Source organism: Somniosus microcephalus, chromosome 12, assembly GCF_052327205.1.
Source record: "Somniosus microcephalus isolate GS21.2 chromosome 12, FLI_Smic_1.0, whole genome shotgun sequence".
NCBI classification, from domain to species: domain Eukaryota; kingdom Metazoa; phylum Chordata; class Chondrichthyes; order Squaliformes; family Somniosidae; genus Somniosus; species Somniosus microcephalus.
The window spans coordinates 227,562,780-227,589,426 of record NC_140998.1 but is presented as its reverse complement, the minus strand read 5'-3'; the positions used below and the strand labels follow the sequence as shown (position 1 = coordinate 227,589,426).

Sequence of the window (26,647 nt, the reverse complement as noted above, 5' to 3'; positions counted from 1 at the left end):
CATTCACCCATCGCCCCGCACCGACAGGCCTCCTCCCGCCCTGTCCCCATTCACCCATCGCACCGCACCCCGACAGACCTCCTGCCGCCCTGTCCCTATTCACCCATCGCCCCGCACCGACAGACCTCCTCCCGCCCTGTCCCCATTCACCCATCGCCCCGCACCCTGACAGAGCTCCTCCCGCCCTGTCCCCATTCACCATCGCCCCGCACCGACAGACCTCCTCCCGCCCTGACCCCATTCACCATCGCCCCGCACCGACAGACCTCCTCCCGCTCTGTCCCCATTCACCATCGCCCAGCACCCTGACAGACCTCCTCCCGCCCTGTCCCCATTCACCATCGCCCCGCACCCTGACAGACCTCCTCCCGCCCTGTCCCCATTCACCATCGCCCCGCACCCTGACAGACCTCCTCCCGCCCTGTCCCCATTCACCATCGCCCCGCACCCCGACAGACCTCCTCCCGCCCTGTCCCCATTCACCATCGCCCCGCACCCTGACAGGCCTCCTCCCGCCCTGTCCCCATTCACCCATCGCACCGCACCCTCTGACAGACCTCCTCCCGCCGTGTCCCCATTCACCATCGCCCCGCACCCCGACAGACCTCCTCCCGCCCTCTCCCCATTCACCATCGCCCTGCACCCTGACAGGCCTCCTCCCGCCCTGTCCCCATTCACCCATCGCACCGCACCCTCTGACAGACCTCCTCCCGCCCTGTCCCCATTCACCATCGCCCCGCACCCCGACAGACCTCCTCCCGCCCTGTCCCTATTCACCCATCGCCCCGCACCGACAGACCTCCTCCCGCCCAGTCCCCATTCACCCATCGCCCCGCACCCTGACAGAGCTCCTCCCGCCCTGTCCCCATTCACCCATCGCCCCGCACCGACAGACCTCCTCCCGCCCTGACCCCATTCACCATCGCCCCGCACCGACAGACCTCCTCCCGCTCTGTCCCCATTCACCATCGCCCAGCACCCTGACAGACCTCCTCCCGCCCTGTCCCTATTCACCATCGCCCCGCACCCTGACAGACCTCCTCCCGCCCTGTCCCCATTCACCCATCGCCCCGCACCCTGACAGGCCTCCTCCCGCCCTGTCCCCATTCACCCATCGCACCGCACCCTCTGACAGACCTCCTCCCGCCCTGTCCCCATTCACCATCGCCCCGCACCCCGACAGACCTCCTCCCGCCCTCTCCCCATTCACCATCGCCCCGCACCCTGACAGGCCTCCTTCCGCCCTGTCCCCATTCACCCATCGCACCGCACCCTCTGACAGACCTCCTCCCGCCCTGTCCCCATTCACCATCGCCCCGCACCCCGACAGACCTCCTGCCGCCCTGTCCCTATTCACCCATCGCCCCGCACCCTCACAGAGCTCCTCCCGCCCTGTCCCCATTCACCATCGCCCCGCACCGACAGACCTCCTCCCGCCCTGACCCATTCACCATCGCCCCGCACCGACAGACCTCCTCCCGCTCTGTCCCCATTCACCATCGCCCAGCACCCTGACAGACCTCCTCCCGCCCTGTCCCCATTCACCATCGCCCCGCACCCTGACAGGCCTCCTCCCGCCCTGTCCCCATTCACCCATCGCACCGCACCCTCTGACAGACCTCCTCCCGCCCTGTCCCCATTCACCATCGCCCCGCACCCCGACAGACCTCCTCCCGCCCTGTCCCTATTCACCCATCGCCCCGCACCGACAGACCTCCTCCCGCCCTGTCCCCATTCACCCATCGCCCCGCACCCTGACAGAGCTCCTCCCGCCCTGTCCCGTTTCACCCATCGCCCCGCACCGACCGACCGCCCACTCTGTCCCCATTCACCATCGCCCCGCACCGACAGACCTCCTCCCGCCCTGACCCCATTCACCATCGCCCCGCACCGACAGACCTCTTCCCGCTCTGTTCCCATTCACCATCGACCCGCACCCTGTCAGACCTCCTCCCGCCCTGTCCCCATTCACCCATCGCCCCGCACCCCGACAGACCTCCTCCCGCCCTGTCCCCATTCACCATCGCCCCGCACCCTCTGACAGACCTCCTCCCGCCCTGTCCCCATTCACCCATCGCCCCGCACCGACAGACCTCCTCCCGCCCTGTCCCCATTCACCATCGACCCGCACCCTGACAGACCTCCTCCCGCCCTGTCCCCATTCACCATCGCCCCGCACCCTCTGACAGACCTCCTCCCACCCTGTCCCCATTCACCATCGCCCCGCACCCTCTGACAGACCTCCTCCCGCCCTGTCCCCATTCACCCATCGCCCCGCACCGACAGACCTCCTCCCACCCTGTCCCCATTCACCATCGCCCCGCACCCCGACAGACCTCCTCCCGCCCTGTCCCCATTCACCATCGCCCCGCACCCCCTGACAGACCTCCTCCCGCCCTGTCCCCATTCACCCATCGCCCCGCACCCTGACAGACCTCCTCCCGCCCTGTCCCCATTCACCATCGCCCCGCACCCTGACAGACCTCCTCCCGCCCTGTCCCCATTCACCATCGCCCCGCACCCTCTGACAGACCTCCTCCCGCACTGTCCCCATTCACCATCGCCCCGCACCCTGACAGACCTCCTCCCGCCCTGACCCCATTCACCATCGCCCCGCACCCTGACGGACCTCCTCCCGCCCTGTCCCCATTCACCATCGCCCCGCACCCTGACAGACCTCCTCCCGCCTGTCCCCATTCACCCATCGCCTCGCACCCTCTGACAGACCTCCTCTCGCCCTGTCCCCATTCACCATCGCCCCGCACCCTCCGACAGACCTCCTCCCGCCCTGTCCCTATTCACCATCGACCCGCACCCTCTGACAGACCTCCTCCCGCCCTGTCCCTATTCACCATCGACCCGCACCCCCTGACAGACCTCCTCCCGCCCTGTCCCCATTCACCATCGCCCCGCACCCTCCGACAGACCTCCTCCCGCCCTGTCCCCATTCACCATCGCCCCGCACCCTCTGACAGACCTCCTCTCGCCCTGTCCCCATTCACCATCGCCCCGCACCCTCCGACAGACCTCCTCCCGCCCTGTCCCCATTCACCATCGACCCGCACCCTGACAGACCTCCTCCCGCCTGTCCCCATTCACCCATCGCCTCGCACCCTCTCTCTGACAGACCTCCTCCCGCCCTGTCCCCATTCACCATCGCCCCACACCCTCTGACAGACCTCCTCCCGCCCTGTCCCCATTCACCCATCGCCCCGCACCCTCTGACAGACCTCCTCCCGCCCTGTCCCCATTCACCCATCGCCCCACACCCTGACAGACCTCCTCCCGCCCTGTCCCCATTCACCCATCGCCCCGCACCCTGACAGGCCTCCTCCCGCCCTGTCCCCATTTACCCATCGCACCGCACCCTCTGACAGACCTCCTCCCGCCCTGTCCCCATTCACCCATCGCCCCGCACCGACAGACCTCCTCCCGCTCTGTCCCCATTCACCATCGCCCCGCACCGACAGACCTCCTCCCGCCCGGACCCCATTCACCATCGCCCCGCACCGACAGACCTCCTCCCGCCCTGTCCCCATTGCCCCGCACCCTCTGACAGACCTCCTCCCGCCCTGTCTCCATTCACCATCGCCCCGCACCCTGACAGACCTCCTCCTGCCCTGTCCCCATTCACCCATCGCCCCGCACCCTGACAGACCTCCTCCCGCCCTGTCCCCATTCACCATCGCCCCGCACCCCGACAGACCTCCTCCCGCCCTGTCCCCATTCACCATCGCCCCGCACCCTGACGGACCTCCTCCCGCCCTGTCCCCATTCACCATCGCCCCGCACCCTGACAGACCTCCTCCCGCCCTGTCCCCATTCACCCATCGCCCCGCACCCTCTGACAGACCTCCTCCCGCCTTGTCCCCATTCACCATCGCCCCGCACCCTCTGACAGACCTCCTCCCGCCCTGTCCCCATTCACCATCGCCCCGCACCCTCTGACAGACCTCCTCCCGCCCTGTCCCCATTCACCATCGCCCCGCACCCTCACAGACCTCCTCCCGCCCTGTCCCCATTCACCATCGCCCCGCACCCTCACAGACCTCCTCCCGCCCTGTCCCCATTCACCCATCGCCCCACACCCTCTGACAGACCTCCTCCCGCCCTGTCCCCATTCACCATCGCCCCGCACCCTCACAGACCTCCTCCCGCCCTGTCCCCATTCACCATCGCCCCGCACCCTCTGACAGACCTCCTCCCGCCCTGTCCCCATTCACCATCGCCCCGCACCCTCACAGACCTCCTCCCGCCCTGTCCCCATTCACCATCGCCCCGCACCCTCACAGACCTCCTCCCGCCCTGTCCCCATTCACCCATCGCCCCACACCCTCTGACAGAGCTCCTCCCGCCCCGTCCCCATTCACCATCGCCCCGCACCCTCTGACAGACCTCCTCCCGCCCTGTCCCCATTCACCATCGCCCCGCACCCTCTGACAGACCTCCTCCCGCCCTGTCCCCATTCACCATCGCCCCGCACCCTCACAGACCTCCTCCCACCCTGTCCCCATTCACCATCGCCCCGCACCCTCTCTCTGACAGACCTCTCCTACGAGGACATAATGACAGTAGTGATCTCCGATTCAGAGAGTGCACAGTGCCAACCCCCTCCCCTCATCTTGCCACCTGCTTCACCTTCCTGCCTCCCTCGACCTGACCATCAGCCGCCCGGCTCCTACCTCAGCTTCATCTCGTAGGAGGACAGCTCCCCCTTGTATTCCATCGGAGTGTAGATCTTCCCTGGGAATAAAATGAGACAGCGACGGCGGTCAGATGGTCAGGGCCGGCAGCGGGGATGGAAAACAGAAGAGTTAATGAGGGCAGAAACGGTTTGACGAGAGTGTTAACCACTCCTATATTTAGATCAGTGACCTGATAACATTGGGGAAAGATGAAACTTAAACAAGGGAACACGATAGTGACCAGGATGCAACACCTCAGCAATCTTTTTAATGACCTAAAGTTCACAGAACGCATGAAATTAAACTCGGCAAGAATTGGACTGATTGTTCATGGTATGAAGAGGGACACAAGTCAGTCGGAACTTTAGCAACCATCAGAGAGGCAATGTGACGAGCTCAGCGAGGCAATCGGACCCAATTCCCAGGGAGTTCTTTACACCCGAGTTTCTATACATAGGGCTGCGTGACCTCTCTACGTAGTTTTAAGATGAATGATTTGAAATAGTAAATGTAGATGAAGCAGAAAAAGAGCGCGTATGACAGACGTCAGGTTGAATATAGAAAGTTCAGAGGGGAAGTGGAAAAGAAAATAAGAGGGGCAAAGAGAGTGTATGAGAACAGATTAGCAGCGAACATAAAAGGGAAATCAAAAGTCTTCTATAGGCATATAAATAATAAGGAGGGATGGGGCCAGTCTCCGGATTCTACCTGTGCCACGTGCTAGTGAGTACAGAAATAGGAAGATAGAGCAGATGAATGCGTGGCTGGAGAGATGGTGCAGGAGGGAGGGCTTTAGATTCCTGAGGAATTGGAACCGTTTCTGGGGGAGGTGGGACCTCTACAAGCCAGGCGGGTTGCACCTCAACGGGAACGGGACCAATATCCTCGCGGGAGGGTTTGCGAGCGCTGTTGGGGAGAGTTTAAACTAGCTTGGCAGGGGGGTGGGAACCTAAGTAAAGAGTCACTAGGGAGGGAAGAAAAACTGGAATTGGAAAACAAAAACGTAGAAAGTAAATTGGAAGGACAGAGGAATCAAGGGCGAGATAATAGTCAACAAGGCGGTTTGCCTGTACTAAATGGTATAAACTTCAATGCAAGGAGTATAGCGAACAAGGCAGGTGAGCTGAGGGCACAGGTAGATACTTGGGACTATGATATTATAGCTATTACAGAGACGTGGCTGAAAGAGGGGCAGGTATGGCAGCTCAACATTCCTGGTTACAGGATTTTCAGATGGGATAGAGAGGGAGGTAAAAAGGGAGGGGGGATCGCGGTATTGATTAAAGAAACTATTACAGCTGTGAGAAGGGATGATATGTTGGAGGGATCATCAAACGAGGCCATATGGGTCGAATTGAAAAACAAAAAAGGGGCGATCACACTGCTGGGAGTGTACTACAGACCCCCAAACAGTGAGAGGGAGATAGAAGAACAAATATGCAGACAAATATCTGAGAAGTGCAAAAACTATAGGGCAGCAATAGTAGGGGATTTCAACTACCCCAATATTAACTGGGATAACATTAGTGTGAAGGGTACAGAGGGTGCGGAATTGCTAAAATGCATCCAGGAGAACTTTTTTAGCCAGTGTGTAACAAGTCCAACAAGGGAGGGGGTGGTTCTGGACTTAGTTTTAGGGAATGAAGCTGGGCAGGTAGAAGGCCCATCAGTGGGGGAGCATTTTGGTGCCAGTGACCATAATTCTGTTAGATTTAAGGGAGTTATGGAAAAGGACAAGGATAGACCAGGAATAAAAATTCTAAATTGGGGAATAGCAAATGTTGCTAAGCTCAGAGGGGATTTAGCCATAGTGGACTGGAAACAGTTACTTGAAGGTAAATCAGTGTCAGAGCAGTGGGAGGCATTCAAGGAGGAGATCCGGAGGGTTCAGACCAAACATGTGCCCTTAATAAAGAAAAAAGGTGGGACTAACAAATCTAGAGCCCCCTGGAATTCTAGGGGCATGCAGGGTAGGACAAAGGAAAAAAAGGGAGGCGTATGACAGATACCGAGGGCAAAATACTCCAGAATCTTTAGAGTATAGAAAGTGCAGGGGTGCAATTAAAAAGGATATTAGGAAAGCAAAGAGAGAGCATGAAAAATTCTCGGCAAGTAAAATCAAGGAAAGCCCAAAGAACTAAAGAAAGGATAGGGCCTATTAGAGATCATGAGGGTAATCTGTGTGTGGAGGCGGGAGACGTCGGTAGGGTTCTTAATGAATACTTTGCTTCAGTTTTCACAAAGGAGAGGGGCGAAGCAGACATTGCTATGGGGGGGGGGGGGGGGAGGAGTGTGAAATATTAGATGAAATAAACAGTGAGAGAGGAAGTATTAAGGGGTTTAGCAGCTTTAAAAGTGGATAACGCCCCAGGCTCGGATGAAATGTATCCCAGGCTGTTAAGCGAAGCAAAAGAGGAAATAGCAGAGGCCCTGACCATCATTTTTCAATCCTCTCTGGCTTCAGGTGCGGTGCCGAAGGACTGGAGGACTGCTAATGTGGTACCCTTGTTTAAAAAGGGAGAAAGGGATAGACCGAGTAATTACAGGCCAGTCAGCCTAACCTCGGTGGTGGGAAAATTATTGGAAAGAATTCTGAAGGACAGGATAAATCTTCATTTAGAAAGACACGGATTAATCAAGGATAGTCAGCACGGATTTGTTAAGGGAAGGTCGTGTCTGACAAACTTGATTGAATTTTTTGAGGAGGTAACAAGGAAGGACTTTAGCAAGTGATTGATGTAGTGTGTATGGACTTTAGCAAGGCTTTTGATAAGGTTCCACATGGCAGACTGGTCACAAAATTAAAAGGCCATGGGATCCAGGGCAAAGTGTCAAGTTGGATTCAAAACTGGCTCGGAGACAGGAAGCAGAGGGTAATGGTTGATGGGTGTTTTTGTGACTGGAAGGCTGTTTCCAGTGGGGTTCCGCAGGGCTCAGTACGAGGTCCCTTGCTTTTTGTGGTATATATCAATGATCTAGACTTGAATATAGGGGGTATGATTAAGAAGTTTGCAGATGATACTAAAATCGGCTGTGTGGTTGATACTGAAGAAGGAAGCTGTAGACTGCAGGAAGATATCAATAAATTGGTCAGGTGGGCAGAACAGTGACAAATGGAATTCAATCCGGAGAAGTGTGAGGTAATACATTTTGGGAGGTCTATCAGGGAAAGGGAATACACATTAAATGGTAGGACACTGAGTAGTGCAGAGGAACAAAGGGACCTTGGAGTGCATGTCCACAGATCCCTGAAGGTAGCAGGCCAGGTAGATAAGGTGGTTAAGAAGACATACGGAATGCCTGCCTTTATTAGCCGTGGCATAGAATACAAGAGCAGGGGGTTATGCTTCAACTGTATAAAACAATTGTTAGGCCTCAGCTAGAGTACTGCGTGCAGTTCTGGTCACCACATTACAGGAAAGATGTGATTGCACTAGAGAGGGTACAGAGGAGATTTACAAGGATGTTGCTGGGAGTACAGAATCTTAGCTACGAGGAAAGACTGGATAGGCTGGGTCTGTTTTCCTTGGAACAGAGGAGGCTGAGGGAAGACCTTATTGAGGTGTATAAAATTATGAGGGGCCTGGATAAAGTGGATAGAAAGGACCTATTTCCCTTAGCAGAGGGGTCAAAAACCAGGGGGCACAGATTTAAAATAATTGGTGGAAGGTTTAGAGTGGATTTGAGGGGAAATTTCTTCACCCAGAGGGTTGTGGGGGTCTGGAACTCACTGCCTGAAAGGGTGGTAGAGGCAGAAACCCTCATCACATTTAAAAAGTACTTGGATGTGCACTTGGGATGATCTAACCTGCAGGGCTACGGACCAAGAGCTGGGAAGTGGGATTAGGCTGGATAGCTCTTTGTTGGCCGGCGCGGACACGATGGGCCGAAATGGCCTCTTCCGTGCTGTAACTTTCTATGATTCTATGAATTAGGGACCAAAAAGGAGACCTACGCATGGAGGCAGAGGCCATGGCTGAGGTACTAAACAAGTACTTTGCATCTGTCTTCACCAAGGAAGAAGATGCTGCCAAAGTCATAGTGAAAGAGGAGGTAGTGGAGATACAGGATAGGATAAAAATTGATACAGAGGAGGTACTCGAAAGGCTGTATGTACTTAAAGTTGGTAAGTGACCAGGATTGGATGGGATGCGTCCTAGGATATTGAGGGAGGTCAAGGAGGAAATCGCGGAGGTAGTCGCCATAATATTCCAATCCTCCTTAGATACGGGGGTGGTGCCAGAGGACTGGAGAATTGCAATTGTTACACCCTTCTTCAAAAAAGGGTGCAAGGGTAAACCCAGCAACTACAGGCCAGTCAGTTTAACCTCAGTAGTGGGGAAGCTTTTAGAAACAATAATCAGAGACAAAATTAACAGTCACTTGGACAAGTGTGGATTAATTAAGGAAAGCCAGCACATATTTGTTAAAGGAAAATCATGTTTAACTAACTTGATCGAGTTTTTTGATGAGGGCAATGCGGTTGACGTGGTGTACATGGATTTCCAAAAGGTGTTTGATAAAGTGCCACATAATAGACTTGCCAGCAAAGTTGAAGCCCATGGAATAAAAGGGACAGTGGCAACATGGATACAGAATTGGCTAAGTGACAGGAAACAGAGAACAGTGGTGAACGGTTGTTTTTCGGACTGGAGGAAGGTACACAGTGGTGTTCCCCAGGGGTCGGTACTAGGACCACTGCTTTTCTTGATATATATTAATGACTTGGATGTACAGGGCACAATTTCCAAATTTGCAGATGACATAAAACTTGGAAGTATAGTGAACAGTGATAGACTTCAAGAAGACATGATTTCTCTCAATTTGAATCTATTCAAAAGATAAGGAATTATCCCCTCTGTGAATCCTCCCCCACTGCCTCCAACCTTTAATGGCGACTCGGTTCAATCTCATGGAGTCAAGGACTTCGTCCAGTTTCTCCTCTGACGCCATGTTCTGAACCTCACTCACGTGATGTTCGTCAAAAAGAACGGGCACCTCCGCAGCCTGTGGAGACAGACATCACCTTAAACAGAGAACCCCGACCCTAGCCAACCCCAATCCCCATCATTCCATCCGTCTAACCCCAGTCCCGCTTCCCCTCCGACCACCCCCCCGCCCCCCCGCTCCCCAACACCCCACCCCGCTCCCCGACAACACCCCCGCTCCCCGACACCATTTTTTTAATTCATTGATGGGATGTGGGCGTCGCTGGCTAGGCCTGCATTTAGTGCCCATCCCTAATTGCCCTTGAGAAGATGGTGGTGAGCCGCCTTCTTGAACCGCTGCAGTCCATATGGTGTAGGTACACCCACAATGCTGTTAGGAAGGGAGTTCCAGGATTTTGGCCCAGCGACAGTGAAGGAACGGTGATACAGGTCCAAGTCAGGATGGTGTGTGGCTTGGAGGGGAACTTGTAGGTGGTGATGTTCCCATGCGTCTGCTGCCCTTGTCCTTCTAAGTGGTAGAGGTCGCGGGTTTGGAAGGTGCTGTTGAAGGAGCTTTGGCGAGCTGCTGCAGTGCATCTTGTAGATGGTACACACTTGCAGCCACAGTGCGCCGGTGGTGGAGGGAGTGAATGTTGAAGGTGGTGGATGGAGTGCCAATCAAGCGGGCTGCTTTATCCTGAATGGTGTCGAGCTTCTTGAGTGTTGTTGGAGCTGCACTCATCCAGGCAAGTGGAGAGTATTCTATCACACTCCTGACTTGTGCCTTGTAGATGGTGGAAAGGCTTTGGGGAGTCAGGAGGTGAGACACTCACTGCAGAATTCCCAGCCTCTGGCCTGCTCTTGTAGCCACAGTATTTATGTGGCTGGTCCAGTTCAGTTTCTGGTCAATGGTGACCCCCAGGATGCTGATAGTGGGGGATTCGGCGATGGTAATGCCATTGAATGTCAAGGGGACCACCCCCCCCGCTCCCCGACCTCCCCCCCCCGACCCCTCCCCTGCTCCCTCCTCCCCCGCCCGCTCCCCGACATCCCCAACTATCCCCCTCCCACCAACCCCCTCCCCAACTCTTCCCCCCGCCCCCCCCACTCTTCCCCCCGCCCCCCACCCTCTGCGGCCCCTGCCCATTACCTTGAACACCTCTTTGACGACGTGCATCAGCTCCGGACCCACACCGTCTCCCGGAATCATCGTCACCCGGAAATTACCATCAGGCCTCACAACAGCCGGATAGCTGAACTGAGAAAGGAAAACCCATCAACACATCACGAGGGCGGGGGGAGAACATGCAAGAACATAAGAAATCAGAGGAGTCGGCCATTCGGCCCCTCAAGCCTGCTCCACCATTCAACGAGATCACGGCTGATCGTCGACCACAACTCTACTTTCCCGCCCGATCTCCATATCCCTGGATTCCCCTGGAGTCCAAAAATCTCTCGATCTCAGTCTTGAATATACTCAAAGACTCAGCATTCACAGCCCTCTGAGGCAGAGCATTCCAATGATTCACAACCCTCAGTGAAGAAATTCCTCCTCATCTCGGTCCTAAACAGCCGACCCCTTATCCTGAGACTCTGCCCCCTAGTTCTAGACACTCCAGCCAGGGGAAACAATCTCTCAGCATCTACCCTGTCAATCCCCCTCAGAAGGGCATCCCTTTACCTAGCGCCTTTACCTGATGCTGTGCGGTGGAGTTGAGTGCAGTGCTGGTCAGTAACGCTCTTGAGGCGACATAACTCTGCACAAAACTTAAATTCTGAAAGAGAAAGAAAATCAGTGACTAGAGAGAGCGCGCGGGGGGGGGGGGGGGGCGAGAGCGCGCGGGGGGGGGGGGGCGACAGCGCGGGGGGGGGCGAGAGCGCGCGGGGGGGGGGGGGCGAGAGCGCGCGGGGGGGGCGAGAGCGCGCGGGGGGGGGCGAGAGCGCGCGGGGGGGGGGGGCGAGAGCGCGCGGGGGGGGGGGGGCGAGAGCGCGCGGGGGGGGGGGGCGAGAGCGCGCGGGGGGGGGGGCGAGAACAAACAAAATACTTCCCACAGGGGCGGGGGGTGACGCAGGGCTCGCCAATCTCACCGACACTCTTTAATATTTACATTAATGGATTGGCAAAACTACTTGAACAATCTACAGCACCCGGCCTCACCCTATATGAATCCAAGGTTAAATTCCTCCTCTATGCCGACGACCTGGTTCTGCTGTCACCAACTAAGGAGGGTCTACAGCAGAACCTGGACCTGCTGGAGTCGTACTGCCAGACTTGGGCCCTGACAATAAATCCCCAAAAAACCAAAGTCCTTGTGTTCCAGCAAAGATCCAAACAACATGGACCCACAATAAATTTCACAGTAGGAACAACCAAATTGAACAAACCACTCACTACACATACTTGGGCTTAAAAATCAGTTCTACGGGAAACTTCAAACTGGCTGTGAATGAACTGAAAGAGAAAGCAAGAAGGGCTTTCTATGCCATCAAAAAATCAATCCAAATAGAAATCCCAATTAGCATTTGGCTCAAAATTTTCAAATCAGTAATTGAACCAATTGCACTCTATGGCAGTGAGGTCTGGGGGCCACTAACACAACAAGATTTTGCAAAATGGGACAAACACCCAATTGAGATCCTACATGCGGTATTCTGTAAAAGTATCCTCCGGACTCAAAGGAAAACAGTAAACAACGCATGCAGGGCGGAACTAGGCCAATACCCATTAATAATCACTATCCAAAAAAGAGCCACCAAATTTTGGAATCACCTACAAATGAGCAACCCCCAATGCTATCACTACAACGCCCTGAAATGCCAAGAGCTGACCATAAAGAAGAATACCCTCAGTCAACTAGTCCTGGGACTCAATAAAGTAACTAATAACAATACTAACAATAACCAGCCCCAGGACAGTGACAGGGTAACACAAAGAATTCGACCCAACACAATCGTCGCTAAGCAAAAGGAAAAATATCTGTCATATTGGGCAGAAACAACAAAAACCCAAAGCAAACTCAATTGCTACTTGGCCCTAAACAGACAATACAACATAGCTGATTACCTGACCATGGTAAAGGATAACAAACTGAGAAGAACCTTGACAAGGTACAGACTTAGCGAACATAGCCTAGCGATCGAAAAAGGCAGACACAGGCAGACCAGGCTGCCAAGAGAAGACAGGATATGCTCTCACTGCAGTCAGGGAGTAGTTGAGACAGAGATGCACTTCCTCACAGCCTGTGGAAAATATCAGGGCATCAGAGAGAATTTCTATCAAAAATTCTCACAAATATGCCCTGAATTCAGAAATCTGACTGACAACCAAAAACTCCCATTCCTACTGGGGGAGGAGAGAAGCTGTGTAACACTGGCGGCACACTATGTTACAGCTTGCCATGAACAGAGGGACAACCAGTAAACTAAGACAAGAGTATATATAAACAAGGCGAAAATATATTTATAAACTCAGGGATATACCTGTTTATACACTGTATGAATGGAACCGCGTTTATGTGTTCAACCATAAATGTATTTTGATGCTTTGGCAACATAAGATGTACCTTATCATGCCAATAAAGCGATTTGTATTGTATTGTATTGAGAGCGCGCGGGGGGGGGCGAGAGCGCGCGGGGGGGGGGGGCGAGAGCGCGCGCGGGGGGGGGGGCGAGAGAGCGCGGGGGGGGGGGGGGCGAGAGAGCGCGGGGGGGGGGGGCGAGAGAGCGCGGGGGGGGGGGCGAGAGAGCGCGGGGGGGGGGGCGAGAGAGCGCGGGGGGGGGGGCGAGAGAGCGCGGGGGGGGGGGGGGCGAGAGAGCGCGGGGGGGGGGGGGGCGAGAGAGCGCGGGGGGGGGGGGGGGCGAGAGCGCGGGGGGGGGGGGGGGCGAGAGAGCGCGGGGGGGGGGCGAGAGAGCGCGGGGGGGGGGCGAGAGAGCGCGGGGGGGGGGGGCGAGAGAGCGCGGGGGGGGGGGGGCGAGAGAGCGCGGGGGGGGGGGGGCGAGAGAGCGCGGGGGGGGGGGGCGAGAGAGCGCGGGGGGGGGGGGCGAGAGAGCGCGGGGGGGGGGGCGAGAGAGCGCGGGGGGGGGGGGCGAGAGAGCGCGGGGGGGGGGCGAGAGAGCGCGCGGGGGGGGGGCGAGAGAGCGCGCGGGGGGGGCGAGAGAGCGCGCGGGGGGGGGCGAGAGAGGCGCGCGGGGGGGGGCGAGAGAGCGCGCGGGGGGGGGGCGAGAGAGCGCGCGGGGGGGGGCGAGAGAGCGCGCGGGGGGGGGCGAGAGAGCGCGCGGGGGGGGGGCGAGAGAGCGCGCGGGGGGGGGCGAGAGAGCGCGCGGGGGGGGGCGAGAGAGCGCGCGGGGGGGGGCGAGAGAGCGCGCGGGGGGGGGCGAGAGAGCGCGCGGGGGGGGGCGAAGAGCGCGCGGGGGGGGGCGAGAGAGCGCGCGGGGGGGGGCGAGAGAGCGCGCGGGGGGGGGGGCGAGAGAGCGCGCGGGGGGGGGGCGAGAGAGCGCGCGGGGGGGGGGCGAGAGAGCGCGCGGGGGGGGGGCGAGAGAGCGCGGGGGGGGGGGCGAGAGAGCGCGGGGGGGGGGGCGAAAGCGCGCGCGGGGGGGGGGCGAGAGAGCGCGGGGGGGGGGCGAGAGCGCGGGGGGGGGCGAGAGAGCGCGCGGGGGGGGGGGGCGAGAGAGCGCGGGGGGGGGGCGAGAGAGCGCGGGGGGGGGGGCGAGAGCGCGCGGGGGGGGGGCGAGAGAGCGCGCGGGGGGGGGGGGGGGGCGAGAGCGCGGGGGGGGGGGGGCGAGAGCGCGCGGGGGGGCGAGAGAGCGCGGGGGGGGGGGGCGAGAGCGCGGGGGGGGGGGCGAGAGAGCGCGCGGGGGGGGGGCGAGAGCGCGGGGGGGGGGCGAGAGCGCGGGGGGGGGGGGGGGGGCGAGAGCGCGGGGGGGGGGGGGGGGGCGAGAGCGCGGGGGGGGGGGGGGGGCGAGAGCGCGGGGGGGGGGGGGGGGGCGAGAGCGCGCGGGGGGGGCGAGAGAGCGCGCGGGGGGGGGGCGAGAGAGCGCGCGGGGGGGGGCGAGAGAGCGCGCGGGGGGGGGGGGCGAGAGAGCGCGCGGGGGGGGGGGGCGAGAGAGCGCGGGGGGGGGGGGGGGCGAGAGAGCGCGCGGGGGGGGGCGAGAGAGCGCGCGGGGGGGGGCGAGAGAGCGCAGGGGGGGGGCGAGAGCGCGCGCGCGGGGGGGGGGCGAGAGAGCGCGGGGGGGGGCGAGAGAGCGCGGGGGTCTCTCTCCCGGGGGGAAGGTCAGGGTTTGGGGGGGTTGAGTTTACGGGTTTGGGGTTTTAGGGGTTGGGTTTGGGGAAGTTCGGGGGGGTAAGGGTTGAGTTTACGGGTTTGGGGGGGTTCGGGTTTGGGGGTTTCTCGGACCTGACCCGCTCCTCTCGCCGCTCTCAGCGCCGCCGCCATGACGCCCCGACTCAAACACTTCCGGTTCACAGGCCAGGCGGGGTGTTTGTGGTCAAGATGGTCCCCCGCGGTTTCTGGCGCTGGCCTCCCGGTGCAGCGCACTCTGGCCAGGAGGGGTACTGCTCTGCTGCCAGCACTATTCTTTGTGATCTGTTGCACATTTTGTCAGATTTCATATTAGTGTTATTGTATATTACATTTTATATTAATTAATTTCAAATTTTGCAATTGGGGGAGATGTTTGTAGAAAGAGGAATTTACAAAGATTCCCATTGGAGATTTTCCTGTCAGGCTGATCAGCATGGCCAGGCCCAGTATTTACCTCTGGTGCCTATTTCTGGAGCTCAGCTGCTGGACATTGGCTTCACCTCATCCCCAGTGTCACCGTATTGGTCTGTACCTGAGAGCCCAGCCTATGTTCAGCACACTGGAGAGATGCTGTCTCATCCTGCCCTCTGTGGGGTAGGAACAAGAGGAGGCCATCCAGCCCCTCAAGCCTGTTCCACCACGATTAGATCACGACTGATCTGTATCTTACCTCCATCTACCTGCCGTGGTTCCTTACCTCCATCTACCTGCCATGGTTCCTTACCTCCATCCACCTGCCGTGGTTCCTTACCTCCATCTACCTGCCGTGGTTCCTTACCTCCATCTACCTGCCATGGTTCCTTACCTCCATCCACCTGCCGTGGTTCCTTACCTCCATCCACCTGCCGTGGTTCCTTACCTCCATCCACCTGCCGTGGTTCCTTACCTCCATCTACCTGCCATGGTTCCTTACCTCCATCCACCTGCCATGGTTCCTTACCTCCATCCACCTGCCATGGTTCCTTACCTCCATCCACCTGCCATGGTTCCTTACCTCCATCCACCTGCCGTGGTTCCTTACCTCCATCCACCTGCCGTGGTTCCTTACCTCCATCTACCTGCCGTGGTTCCTTACCTCCATCTACCTGCCGTGGTTCCTTACCTCCATCCACCTGCCGTGGTTCCTTACCTCCATCTACCTGCCGTGGTTCCTTACCTCCATCTACCTGCCGTGGTTCCTTACCTCCATCTACCTGCCGTGGTTCCTTACCTCCATCCACCTGCTGTGGTTCCTTACCTCCATCTACCTGCCGTGGTTCCTTACCTCCATCCACCTGCCATGGTTCCATAACCCTCAATACCCTTACCCAACAAAAATCTAGTAATCTCAGTTTTGAAATTTTCAACTGACCGGCCAGCCTCAGCAGCTTTTTGGGGGAGCAATGACAGGCCCTCAGGGTGGAGATAGTTCGGGTACAAACCAAGCACGTTCCCATAAGGAGGAAAGATGAGGCATCCAAAGCTAAAGCTCCCTGGATGACAAAAGAAATAGTGGCTAAAATCAAACAAGTGTGAGAAGCTCATGGACATCTTTGTCTCTAATATTGAGGCCATCCAATCAGTTGCCTCTGCCACTTCCCTTCCTTTCCCTAGCCCACCAGGCCAAACTTCCTCTAAGATTCCCCCCTGCCCTAGCCCTGAACTCACATCTTTCTCCAGTTTCTCTCCGATCTCCCATCTTAACCTCTCTGTGCTCATCTTGTCCTTGAGACCCACTTCCTGCTCCCTTGACCCTATTCCCACCAAACTGCTGACCACCCAACTTCCTTTTCTGGCTCCCATGTTAGCTGACAATGTTAACAGTTCGCTCTCCTCAGGTACTGTCCCCCTCTCCCTCAAATCTGCCGTCATCGCCCTCTCCTCAAGAAAACAACCCTTGACCCCTCCATCCTCGCAAACTACCGCCCCATCTCCAACCTCCCTTTCCTCTCCAAAGTCCTTGAACGTGTTGTCGCCTCCCAAATCCGTGCCCATCTTTCCCGGAACTCCACGTTTGAATCCCTCCAATCGGTTTTCTGCCCATACCACTGTGCCGAAACAGCTATCAAAGTCACAAATGACAACCTGTGTGACTGTGACAAAGGCAAACTATCTCTCCTCAACCTTACTGACCTGTCTGCAGCCTTTGACATGGTTGACCACTCCATCCTCCTCCAACGCCTCTCCACCGTCGTCCAGCTGAGTGGGACTACACTCTCCATTCTTATCTATCTAATCGTAGCCAGAGAATCACTTGCAATGGCTTCTCTTCCCGCTCCCGCATCGTTACCTCTGGTGTCCCCCGAGCATCTATCCTTGGCCCCCTCCTATTTCTCAGCTACATGTTGCACCTTGGAGACATCATCCGAAAACAGTGTCAGTTTCCACATGTACGCTGACGACACCCAGCTCTACCTCACCACCACCTCTCTCAACCCCTCCACGGTCTCTAGATTGTCAGACTGCTTGTCCGACATCCAGTACTGGATGAGCAGAAATTTTCTCCAATTAAATATTGGGAAGACCAAAGCCATTGTTGTAATGTATATAACTTTAAGGGGGGAACTATCTTTTACAGCTCATGTATACTGCAGTACCGGCAGTGACCACACCTGTATATAGTACTGAGTAGTAATCTGTACAGATCAGTTCCAGTGTGAACCACGTTGAGTAAACACCTGTTGTACCGTTCTCCTGCAGTCTGTGCCTTATTATACACGGACGTAACATTGGCGACAAGGCAAGTTTGAACCTACCTGCAACTCTGCATCACCTCCCGGGGATTTGTTCCTGGAGATCAGTGGGTTGGAGGTCAAGGCCAGAGACTCGGGCGTCGACCACGGGCAACCGCCCAGTCATCCAGCAGAGACTCGAGAATTGCGGAGGAGGCTGTCGAGAGCCAGGCTTGGCTTTCCAGTCAAGGTGGTCCAGCGAAACGGGCTGGCAACAGGTAGTGCGCAGACCCTTCCCGGACAGCGGCGGGCTAGAGCCTGACCGAGCGGCACAGCAAAGGGCCGAGCAGCGTCGACGGGGGAGAGAGAGTGAGGGCAGAGCGCAGCCGGTGTTCAGGGGCCGAGCAGCGTCGAAGAGAGGGAGAGAGAGACGCGCAGAAACCCGCGAGGCGCTGCCATTGCCACGAGGACTGCCGAGAGCGGCGTTGGCAGCAGCGCAGGAGAAGCACGCGAAACCTACAGGGCGCTGCCATTGCCACAAGAACCGCCGGGAGCAGCGTTGGCAGCAGCAGGGGAGGAAGGAAAGCGCGGGAGACGCCATTTTAAGCCATTGGGAGATGCCATTTTAAACCACACCCAAAATGCCGAAGAGTGGCAGTATCACCGCATTTGACAATGAAGTCGAAGATTGGACTACATATGTTGAACGAATAGAGGTATACTGCAAGGCAAATGAGGTGTCAGATGACAAGAAAGCGTCGGTATTGTTAAATTTAATGGGTGCAAAAATGTATGGTTTATTACGAAATCTAGTAACCCCAACGAAGCCAATGGAAAAGAGTTTTGAAGACATAGTAACGATACAACAGGAACATTTAAACCCCACACCGCTACTGATAGCAGAAAGATTCAAGTTTCACAAACGGAACCAGCATAAGGATGAAAGCAATGCTGATTATTTAACAGAACTGCGCAAACTATTGAAACACTGCCAGTTTGGAGCGGGACTGGCAGATACCTTAAGGGACAAGTTTGTGTGTGGGCTTTGTTGAGTCTGTGTGTCCCAGTTATGCTTATTATAAATCACTGGACACAGACAACAAGAATAACTTTAACATGTCTTTACTATTCGGAGGTCAGGGCTGAACTGCCCAGCAAATCACTACACAACGTTTATATACCGGTGTGGTCACCACCGGTATTACAGTATACAGCAGCTAAGAGAAAGTAGTACATCTCTTAAGGTAGTTCTCTTAAGGTGGAACAGGTTACATACACCACAATCCTCCCTTTTTAGCTTAACAGTGTATATCCCCATTTAACATAATGTAAGATTCGAAAATTTTTCATTATATAATCACACAAGACAACAGGATTAATAATACAGCTTTATTGACCAAAAGAAGCTTGTACAGGTAAAACCTTTGAAAAAAGGGCACACAAAATGGCCGCCGGGCCTCGTGATCAGTTTCTTAGACCATTTGATTTCTGTTACTGCAAGCCAGACAGGCTTGTGGATTGAGAACAGTAAGCCCGCGAAAGCCAGTATCGGGAAACCGAAACTCAGGGAAATGGGCATACATATTCAATTGGATTCTAAGTACAAGACAGTTTCATGCGACAGGATGGGGCCCATCAAGATATGGGCGGACAATGCATGAACACTTAAACCCATTTAATGTACAAAGGAAAAACCGTTTAACAGCCATCAAGGGAAATCTCCAGACCGATCAATATGCGAACTGAGTTACGGTGACAAAGTAAAAGACATTATCGGCCAGGAAGGCCAGTTAAGCTATCACCGGCTCCCGTTACAAGACAAAGCGCCCCTGCAGAGATTTCTGCCCGCCAAAAATATTACAAAGACTGGACTATGATCTGGCGGGAGATAAGGCTGGCCCAAAAGGGTATAACTATGGATTTTGAAAAGTCCATCAGCGCCTCTTCTACCTCGGTAGCTTCGGAATTCGATCAGGACGTTTCGGACGGACATTCGGAAAAGGACAACGTGGTCGGTGTTCAGCCAGACAAGGCTCGGCCACGACGAGAAGACGACGAGGGTGGCCCGGGGTACCGTTGTCGGGAGATCATCGACGACCCAGGCCGAAGAAGAAGACACCCTCAGGAAAACCAACGATCCAGCCCGGAGGGAAAAGACATTCCGGGCCTAGCACTACCGTGCCTCAACATCCCATTCTCGGGGTGTTTTCCTCACTGGACTCTCCCATGTGCATCCAGTTATTCAATATCACATCGGTGGCAGAAACTGCTCCAAAGGAATCCAAATCCACAACAGACTTAGTGGATTTCAGCCATGACGAGCGCTCACCGAGGCTGTGTCCACTGCCTCATCACCTGAGAGAGAGAGAAAAACAAGCTGCGCCAGAAGTTTCCAAATCCACGTGATGACGGAAAGCTGTGCCCAAAAGGCTGCGAACCCCTCCTTTTCGCGAGTTTGAAAGTGGTGAGCATGATCCCGAGTTCCTCAAGTCGAAACTTAGCTTAGGTATAAGGGGAGGGAGAGGGTAAGGGTAATCGTAATGTGTTTCCCCTTTTTCGATGTGCCGGGTGTTTCCCATTTCCACGGAATCAAGTTTATAGATATGTGCATGCTTGTAGTTGCTTTAATTTGTGCTTATGACATGTATTTTATAATGCTGCAAACTGTTTAATAATAAAAGCATCCATTTCGTGCTATTCAACCTGGTCTATTGAGTCTTTCTCTGCACTACAGTTCCCTGCACCTAAGTCCAAGGTCTAGAACCGTAGGGGAGAGTGGGTCGAACCACTCAAGGGTAATTATTGCACGAAGCCTGGTAGGAGACCAGAACGAGCAAGAGAAACCCCCTACAATAACATAATAACATATAGATATATATATATACAACTTCATGCAAAACAGTTCAAAGATTCAGTCTCTGAGGAGGCCTCCTGATCCGAGTTGGATAACGCCTTTCAGGGGTCTCTGATTCTCGTTGCTGGGGTGACTCATCTAGTTGATCTCTTATGGATTGGACATCATCATCAGGTACATTCACTTCTGAGGTAGATGCTTCAGGTTCACTAACTTCTTCCACGGTTGTCTCTGCCGTAACCATGGGTTCGACCCTTGTTCTCGATTCTACCAGTTGGTCAGCATGACGTCGTATTACATTTTCACCAATATCTACCGTGTACATCAGGGGTCCTTGTCTGGCCCGAATTGTTCCAGATTGCCATTTCTCATTTTTATAGTCCCGGGCTAACACTGGTTGTCCTATTTCGAAACTCCGAGTGGTCTTGTTATTTGTATGCTGGAACTGTTTGTTTTCGACTTCCCTCCGCACATTTGGTTTTAACAAGTCCAACCTGGACCACAACCTCCTGTTATAGAACATCATGGCAGGACTTTGGTTTGTCACTGCATGAGTGGCGTTTCGATATGCCAGTAGGAAATTGTCCACCTTGTGTTGTAGTGGAATCTGATCTTCGCTCATGGCCTTTATTGCTTTTTTGAACGTTTGTACAAATCTCTCGGCCAACCGTTTGTAGCCGGATGATATGGGGCAGAGGTATAATGTTTCACCCCATTCTTCTTCATGAATTTCTGGAATTCTTCTGACACGAACTGCGGTCCGTTGTCTGAACATATTTGTTCTGGCAATCCATTTCTTGCAAATATCGTTCTTAGCACCGCGATCGTCTTTTCCGAGGTAGTGGTAGTCATCTTAATCACTTCTGGCCATTTAGAATGTGCGTCCACCACAATTAAAAACATGGAGTCCATGAATGGACCAGCAAAGTCAATATGTACACGTTGCCATGGGGTTGAAGGCCATTCCCATGGATGCAGCGGTGCAATCGGAGGTGCATTTTGAACTTTTTGGCACCCTGAGCAGCTTTTCGTCAGATCCTCTATCTGTTGGTCGATACCCGGCCACCACACATAAGCCCTAGCAAGGCTTTTCATCTTGACTCCCCCCAGATGACCTTCATGCAGTTCCTTTAGAACTCTCTCTCTTAACTTAGGAGGAATAATCACCCTTGTTCCATACATCAATGTTCCTTGACAGACGGACAGCTGGTCTCGTCTTGCTGAGAATGCCGGTAACAGTGGATCACCATGTGCTGGCCATCCTTTCACTGTCACTTTGTAGACCCTGGACAGTGTCGGGTCGTTCCTGGTTTCTCTTTCAATACTTGCATTGGTGACTGGTAAACATTCGATGATGGTCGAGTGAAATAACTCAACAGGGTCAACCGTCGGTGCCTCCTCCGCTGTAGGTAGTGGCAGGCGCGACAGCCCATCAGCATTACCATGCTGCTTTGTACCTTTGAATTCAATCTGATGTTGATGTGCCCCTAGGAAAAGGGACCATCCCTGGAGCCTCTGTGCTGTCATCACCGAAACACCCTTCTTAGGGTTAAAAATGGATACCAACGGCTGGTGGTCTGTCAGTAGCGTACACTTTTGGCCCTGCAGGTAATGATTAAACTTCTTTACTCCCCACACAAGGCTGAGAGCCTCCCTATCTATCTGAGCATAGTTGCGCTCAGCGGAGGTCAATGATCTGGATGCGAACACGACTGGCCTCTCCAAGCCATTTGGCAACTTGTGTGAGAGTACTGCCCCAATACCATATGGAGAAGCATCACAAGCCAAATGAATAGGCAGCGTTGGGTTGAAGTGAGCCAACACTTCCTCTGAGGTGATCAATGCCTTGCTTTTGCGAAAGGCCCTCTTACAGTCCTCGCTCCACTTCCATGGTACTCCCTTCTGCAAAAGAGCATTCAGCGGGTGCAGCACCGTGGATAAATTTGGCAGAAACTTATGGTAATAGTTAATCAACCCTAGGAACGACCTCAACTGGGATACATTATCCGGAGCGGGAGCCTTCACAACAGCTTCGATCTTGTCAGGAGACTTATGAAGCCCCTCCTGGTCAATGACATGACCACAGTACGAGATCCGCTTCTGAAAGAACTCACATTTCTGGCGATTAACTCGAAGTCCATATTCTTTCAATCTGGTGAGCACCAGTTCCAAATTTGCAAGGTGTTCCTCATCATCATCTCCTGTAATCAGAATATCGTCCAGGTAACATTGTGTGCCTGGAATTCCCTGTAATACCTGCTCCATGGCCCTCTGCCAAATTGCTGGAGCCGATGCCACTCCAAAAACCAGTCTATTATACCGATACAAGCCTCTATGCGTGTTGATCGTGAGATACTGGCGTGACTCTTCCTCAACTTCCATCTGTAAGTACGCCTGCGCCAGGTCTATCTTGGTGAAGTGTTTCCCGCCAGACAACGAAGCGAAGATATCCTCAATCCGCGGAAGCAGATATTGCACCGTGTGAAGCACCGGATTAACAGTGATCTTGAAATCTCCACAGATGCGAACCTTCCCCGGTTCCCCCGGCTTGTTGCTCGATGAACGCTTCATGACGGGAACAATGGGCGTGGCCCACTCACTCCAGTCCACCTTAGACAGTACTCCTGAATGTTCTAGCCCTTCCAGCTCAGCTTCCACAGCAGGTCGTATCGCATAAGGTACCGGTCTGGCTTTGAAAAATTTCGGGTTTGCATGTTCTTCAACCTTGATGTTTGCCGTAATTCCTCTCTGTGTTCCCAGTCCCTGTTGGAACACCTCTTTAGCATCGTCCAATATTCTGGACAATCGTTTAGGTTTGACATCTTTTTTACCGGAATCTACCATTAGTGCTTTTAAGGAATGCCAGTCCATATTTATTCTCCTGATCCACTCCCGTCCCAGTAGTGGTGGACCTCCCTCAGGTAGCACATATAAGTCCATTCCTCGGCTTTCTTTGCCGTTGTGGACCACCTTTACCTTTATCTTTCCGATGGGGTATACTCTTTGCCCCGTGTATGTTTTCAATACAGTCTCCGTATCCCGTAGGGGAATATGTGGGAATAACCTTTTGTAATCTTGCTTATTCATGACCGTCAATGCCGACCCAGTGTCCAATTCCATCTTCACTTGGACTCCTGCTATCTGAAGTGTGACCCAGATAGTTTGGAGGTCTGCTTCGTTACCCACATTGTGTACTCTTAGACAACCCAGTTCCTTACTGCTGGAGTCTGAATCTGACTTCTGTTTATCCGAACTGTTCTCTGTCACCTTGTGTACCTTTCTGCACTTTTCCTGTGGTGACTTTTTGTTGCTGGTCTTCTTTCCTGACCGGCATACTTTAGCTATGTGACCAAGCCTGCCACATTTTCTGCATTCCTGATTTTTGAACCAGCACTGGTTCTGATCGTGCGTTGTCTTTCCACAATGATAACACTTTACTGCACCCAAAGCCATCTGATTGGTGCTGAGTTCCGATGACCTTAGCTGCATTTCCGCAGTGCCTCTCGCTGCGGCTTCGTGTGATGCTGCAATAGTGACAGCTTTATCAAGCGTAAGATCATTCTCCTCTAGCAGTCGCTTTTGTGTTCCTTCTTTTAACAATCCACACACAAATTTATCTCTCAGCGCATCTGCTAGTCCTGTTCCAAACTGACAGTACTTTGATAGCTTACGCAGTTCAATTAAGAATTCAGCGTTGCTTTCTTCTTTCAGCTGCGTTCTTCTGTAAAATTTAAATCGTTCCGCTATCAGCAGCGGCGTGGGGTTTAAATGATCTTTCAGGACAGTAACAATATTCGCGAAAGTCTGATCCGCCGGTTTATCTGGCGATACAAGGTGCTTCAATAGCCCGTACGTCTTCGCACCCATTGAGTTTAATAAGGTTAGTGCTTTCTTATCATCTGGTACCTCATTTGCTTTACAATAAACCTCAATGCATTCTACATACGTGGCCCAATCTTCGACATCACTATCAAAAGCATTGATGTTACCATGTTTAGGCATCCTTGCAAGTTTCTTTAAATTTTCTTTTTCCCAAAATGGCGGCTTCCCGCGCTTGTCTTCTTCCCCCGCCTACTAAAATGGCGGCTTCCCACGCTTGGCGGTTTTTCCCGCGCTCGTCTTCTTCCCCCGCCGACTACAATGGCGGCTTCCCGCGTTTGCCTTCTTCCCCCGCTGGTTGCAATGGCGATTGCCGTGCTGCTGCCGTTCTCGCCTCCCCAGCGGTTCTCAATTCCCCGACACTGCTTTTGCTCCCCCGCGGTTCCCGTGGGCATTCACGCTTCCCCTGCTGTTGCGCCTCTCAGCCCCGCTTGCAGGCCGGTCCTTTACACCGGCTGCGGTTGAGTTCTCCGCGGTTCTCGTGGCCTTAACGCTGCCCCAGTCGCTGCGCCTCTCGGCCCCGATTGCAGCCCGGCCCTTTTCACCGGCCGCGGTCGAATTCTCCGCCCTTTTTCCTCCGTTTTCCCTCCCCTACTCCACAGCCAACGCGGCCGACTTTCTGCTCGTTTCGCTGATCGGCTTACCCACCACCGTGGTAGAAGGGATGATCACTGCCTGTCGCTGATGGAGGGCTTCATGGTCAGAATTTTTCTTTTTAACCCGGGTTCTCGATGCCTCCCGTGCGATGTGGTGCTCAGCAGGATGATGAGGGCGGATGCCTCTTCTCGACGCCCGTTCTGAGGACGAAGCTGCCTTGGATGTAAAACTGCCGCAGGGTAAGGTCGGACTCGTCGCCACTGTTGAGTCTGTGTGTCCCAGTTATGCTTATTATAAATCACTGGACACAGACAACAAGAATAACTTTAACAGGTCTTTACTATTCGGAGGTCAGGGCTGAACTGCCCAGCAAATCACTACACAACGTTTATATACCGGTGTTGTCACCACCGGTATTACAGTATACAGCAGCTAAGAGAAAGTAGTACATCTCTTAAGGTAGTTCTCTTAAGGTGGAACAGGTTACATGCACCACAGGCTTCAAAGTGAAGGAACCCAGAAACGGCTTTTATCTGAAAAGGACCTTACGCTGGAAAAGGCTTTCAGCATTGCGGTATCATATGAAGCAGCAGCACAGGGCGCTGCAGAGATACAACAGAGACCGCAAGAATATGGCACAAACGAAATGTCATATAGAACAGAGAAGTGCTATCGCTGCGGCAGAACAACACACGACCAGAATGATTGCTGGTTCAAAGACAACGTGTGCAGACAGTGTGGAAAAGTAGGACACATAGCACGAGTCTGCAGGTCGGGAAAGAAAACCAGCAATAAGAAACCTACCAAAGAAAAGTACAAGAAGGTACATAAGATGACGGAGAATAGTTCAGACGAACAAAAGAGTGATAACGACTCCGAAAGCAGGGAACGTGGTTGTCTGAAACTACATAATGGGCCAGAAATTCGGGTCCAAATGCGTGAGTACGGTCTGGGTACTCACGCATCTGGCCGGATGAAATGCCGGCGTTCAGGAAACACCGTGCATGCGGGGAACGCCGGCATTTCCAGTCCTCTGAACGAAGGCGTTCAGAGGCACAGCGCGCGCGACTGCACAGGCAGCGCGTGCGCAGTGAAATTCCCTTTTTTTTTCAGAGTTGCGCGTGTGTAAAGGCCTCCGGTTTTTACGCGAGGAAAAAACAAGTGTAAGTACTTAGTTTTACAGGTAAGTGGGCTTTTAGTACAATTTAGAAATTTTTTTCCCACAGGTTTGTTATTTTTAAAGAATTTACAGTAAGGTAAGTTTAGTTTTAGCCCCGATTTTTTATAAAATTTTTTTTTTTAAATTTTAAAATTATTGTTTAAAATAGTTTTTCATAGTTATTTATGGTTCATTTAAGTATTGCAATGTTTTTTTTAATTTTCTTTCAAGTTTAAGTAGTGTTTTGGGGCCAGCAGTTTTCATGAGTTTGACAGCTCTCACTGTCAAACTTATGAATGAACTTTTGCAACCTCCCATTGGTTGCCCAGTGCCCACGTGATCCCAGCCGGCTCATCGCACTAAGTACGCCGCTGGGTCACGCACGCACAGCGCAGCAGGACCTCAAGCTGGCCAGTGAGGGGAAATGCATTGCGGGCCAGGATTTAAATGTCAGCGCGCCGGGTAAGTGCTCATTGGGGGCTTGCACGCGCGGCAAGCACCCGACCCGACTTTCTGGGCCAATGTGATCACAACAGAGGATCACCGAACCATTTGGGTCACTCTCAAGATAGCAGGAGTCCAGGTAAAGATGGA

At 54.4% G+C, this 26,647-nt stretch overlaps 1 protein-coding gene across 1 annotated transcript; it reads right to left on the bottom strand.

Annotated features, from left to right (window-relative positions):
* Window positions 1-4,651: 4,651 nt before the first annotated feature.
* Window positions 4,652-15,115, bottom strand: LOC147110228 (isocitrate dehydrogenase [NAD] subunit beta, mitochondrial-like). Its single transcript, XM_086004132.1, has 5 exons — window positions 15,007-15,115; window positions 11,308-11,388; window positions 10,764-10,871; window positions 9,572-9,692; window positions 4,652-4,743 (listed from the first exon to the last, which is right to left on the bottom strand). Exons 1-5 carry the CDS (start codon window positions 15,043-15,045, stop codon window positions 4,679-4,681), a joined length of 414 nt encoding a protein of 137 aa, XP_085860258.1. The 5' UTR covers window positions 15,046-15,115; the 3' UTR covers window positions 4,652-4,678.
* Window positions 15,116-26,647: the final 11,532 nt, after the last annotated feature.

What these genes read in the sequence shown, in the direction of transcription:
- LOC147110228 (XM_086004132.1), bottom strand. Translation starts at nt 15,045, where the DNA reads ATGGCGGCGGCGCTGAGAGCGGCGAGAGGAGCGGGTCAG. An exon ending in CGGCGAGAGGAGCGGGTCAG is followed by an intron (nt 11,389 to 15,006) that starts GTCCGAGAAACC and finishes TTTCTCTTTCAG; the next exon opens with AATTTAAGTTTTGTGCAGAG. An exon ending in ACTCCACCGCACAGCATCAG is followed by an intron (nt 10,872 to 11,307) that starts GTAAAGGCGCTA and finishes TTCCTTTCTCAG; the next exon opens with TTCAGCTATCCGGCTGTTGT.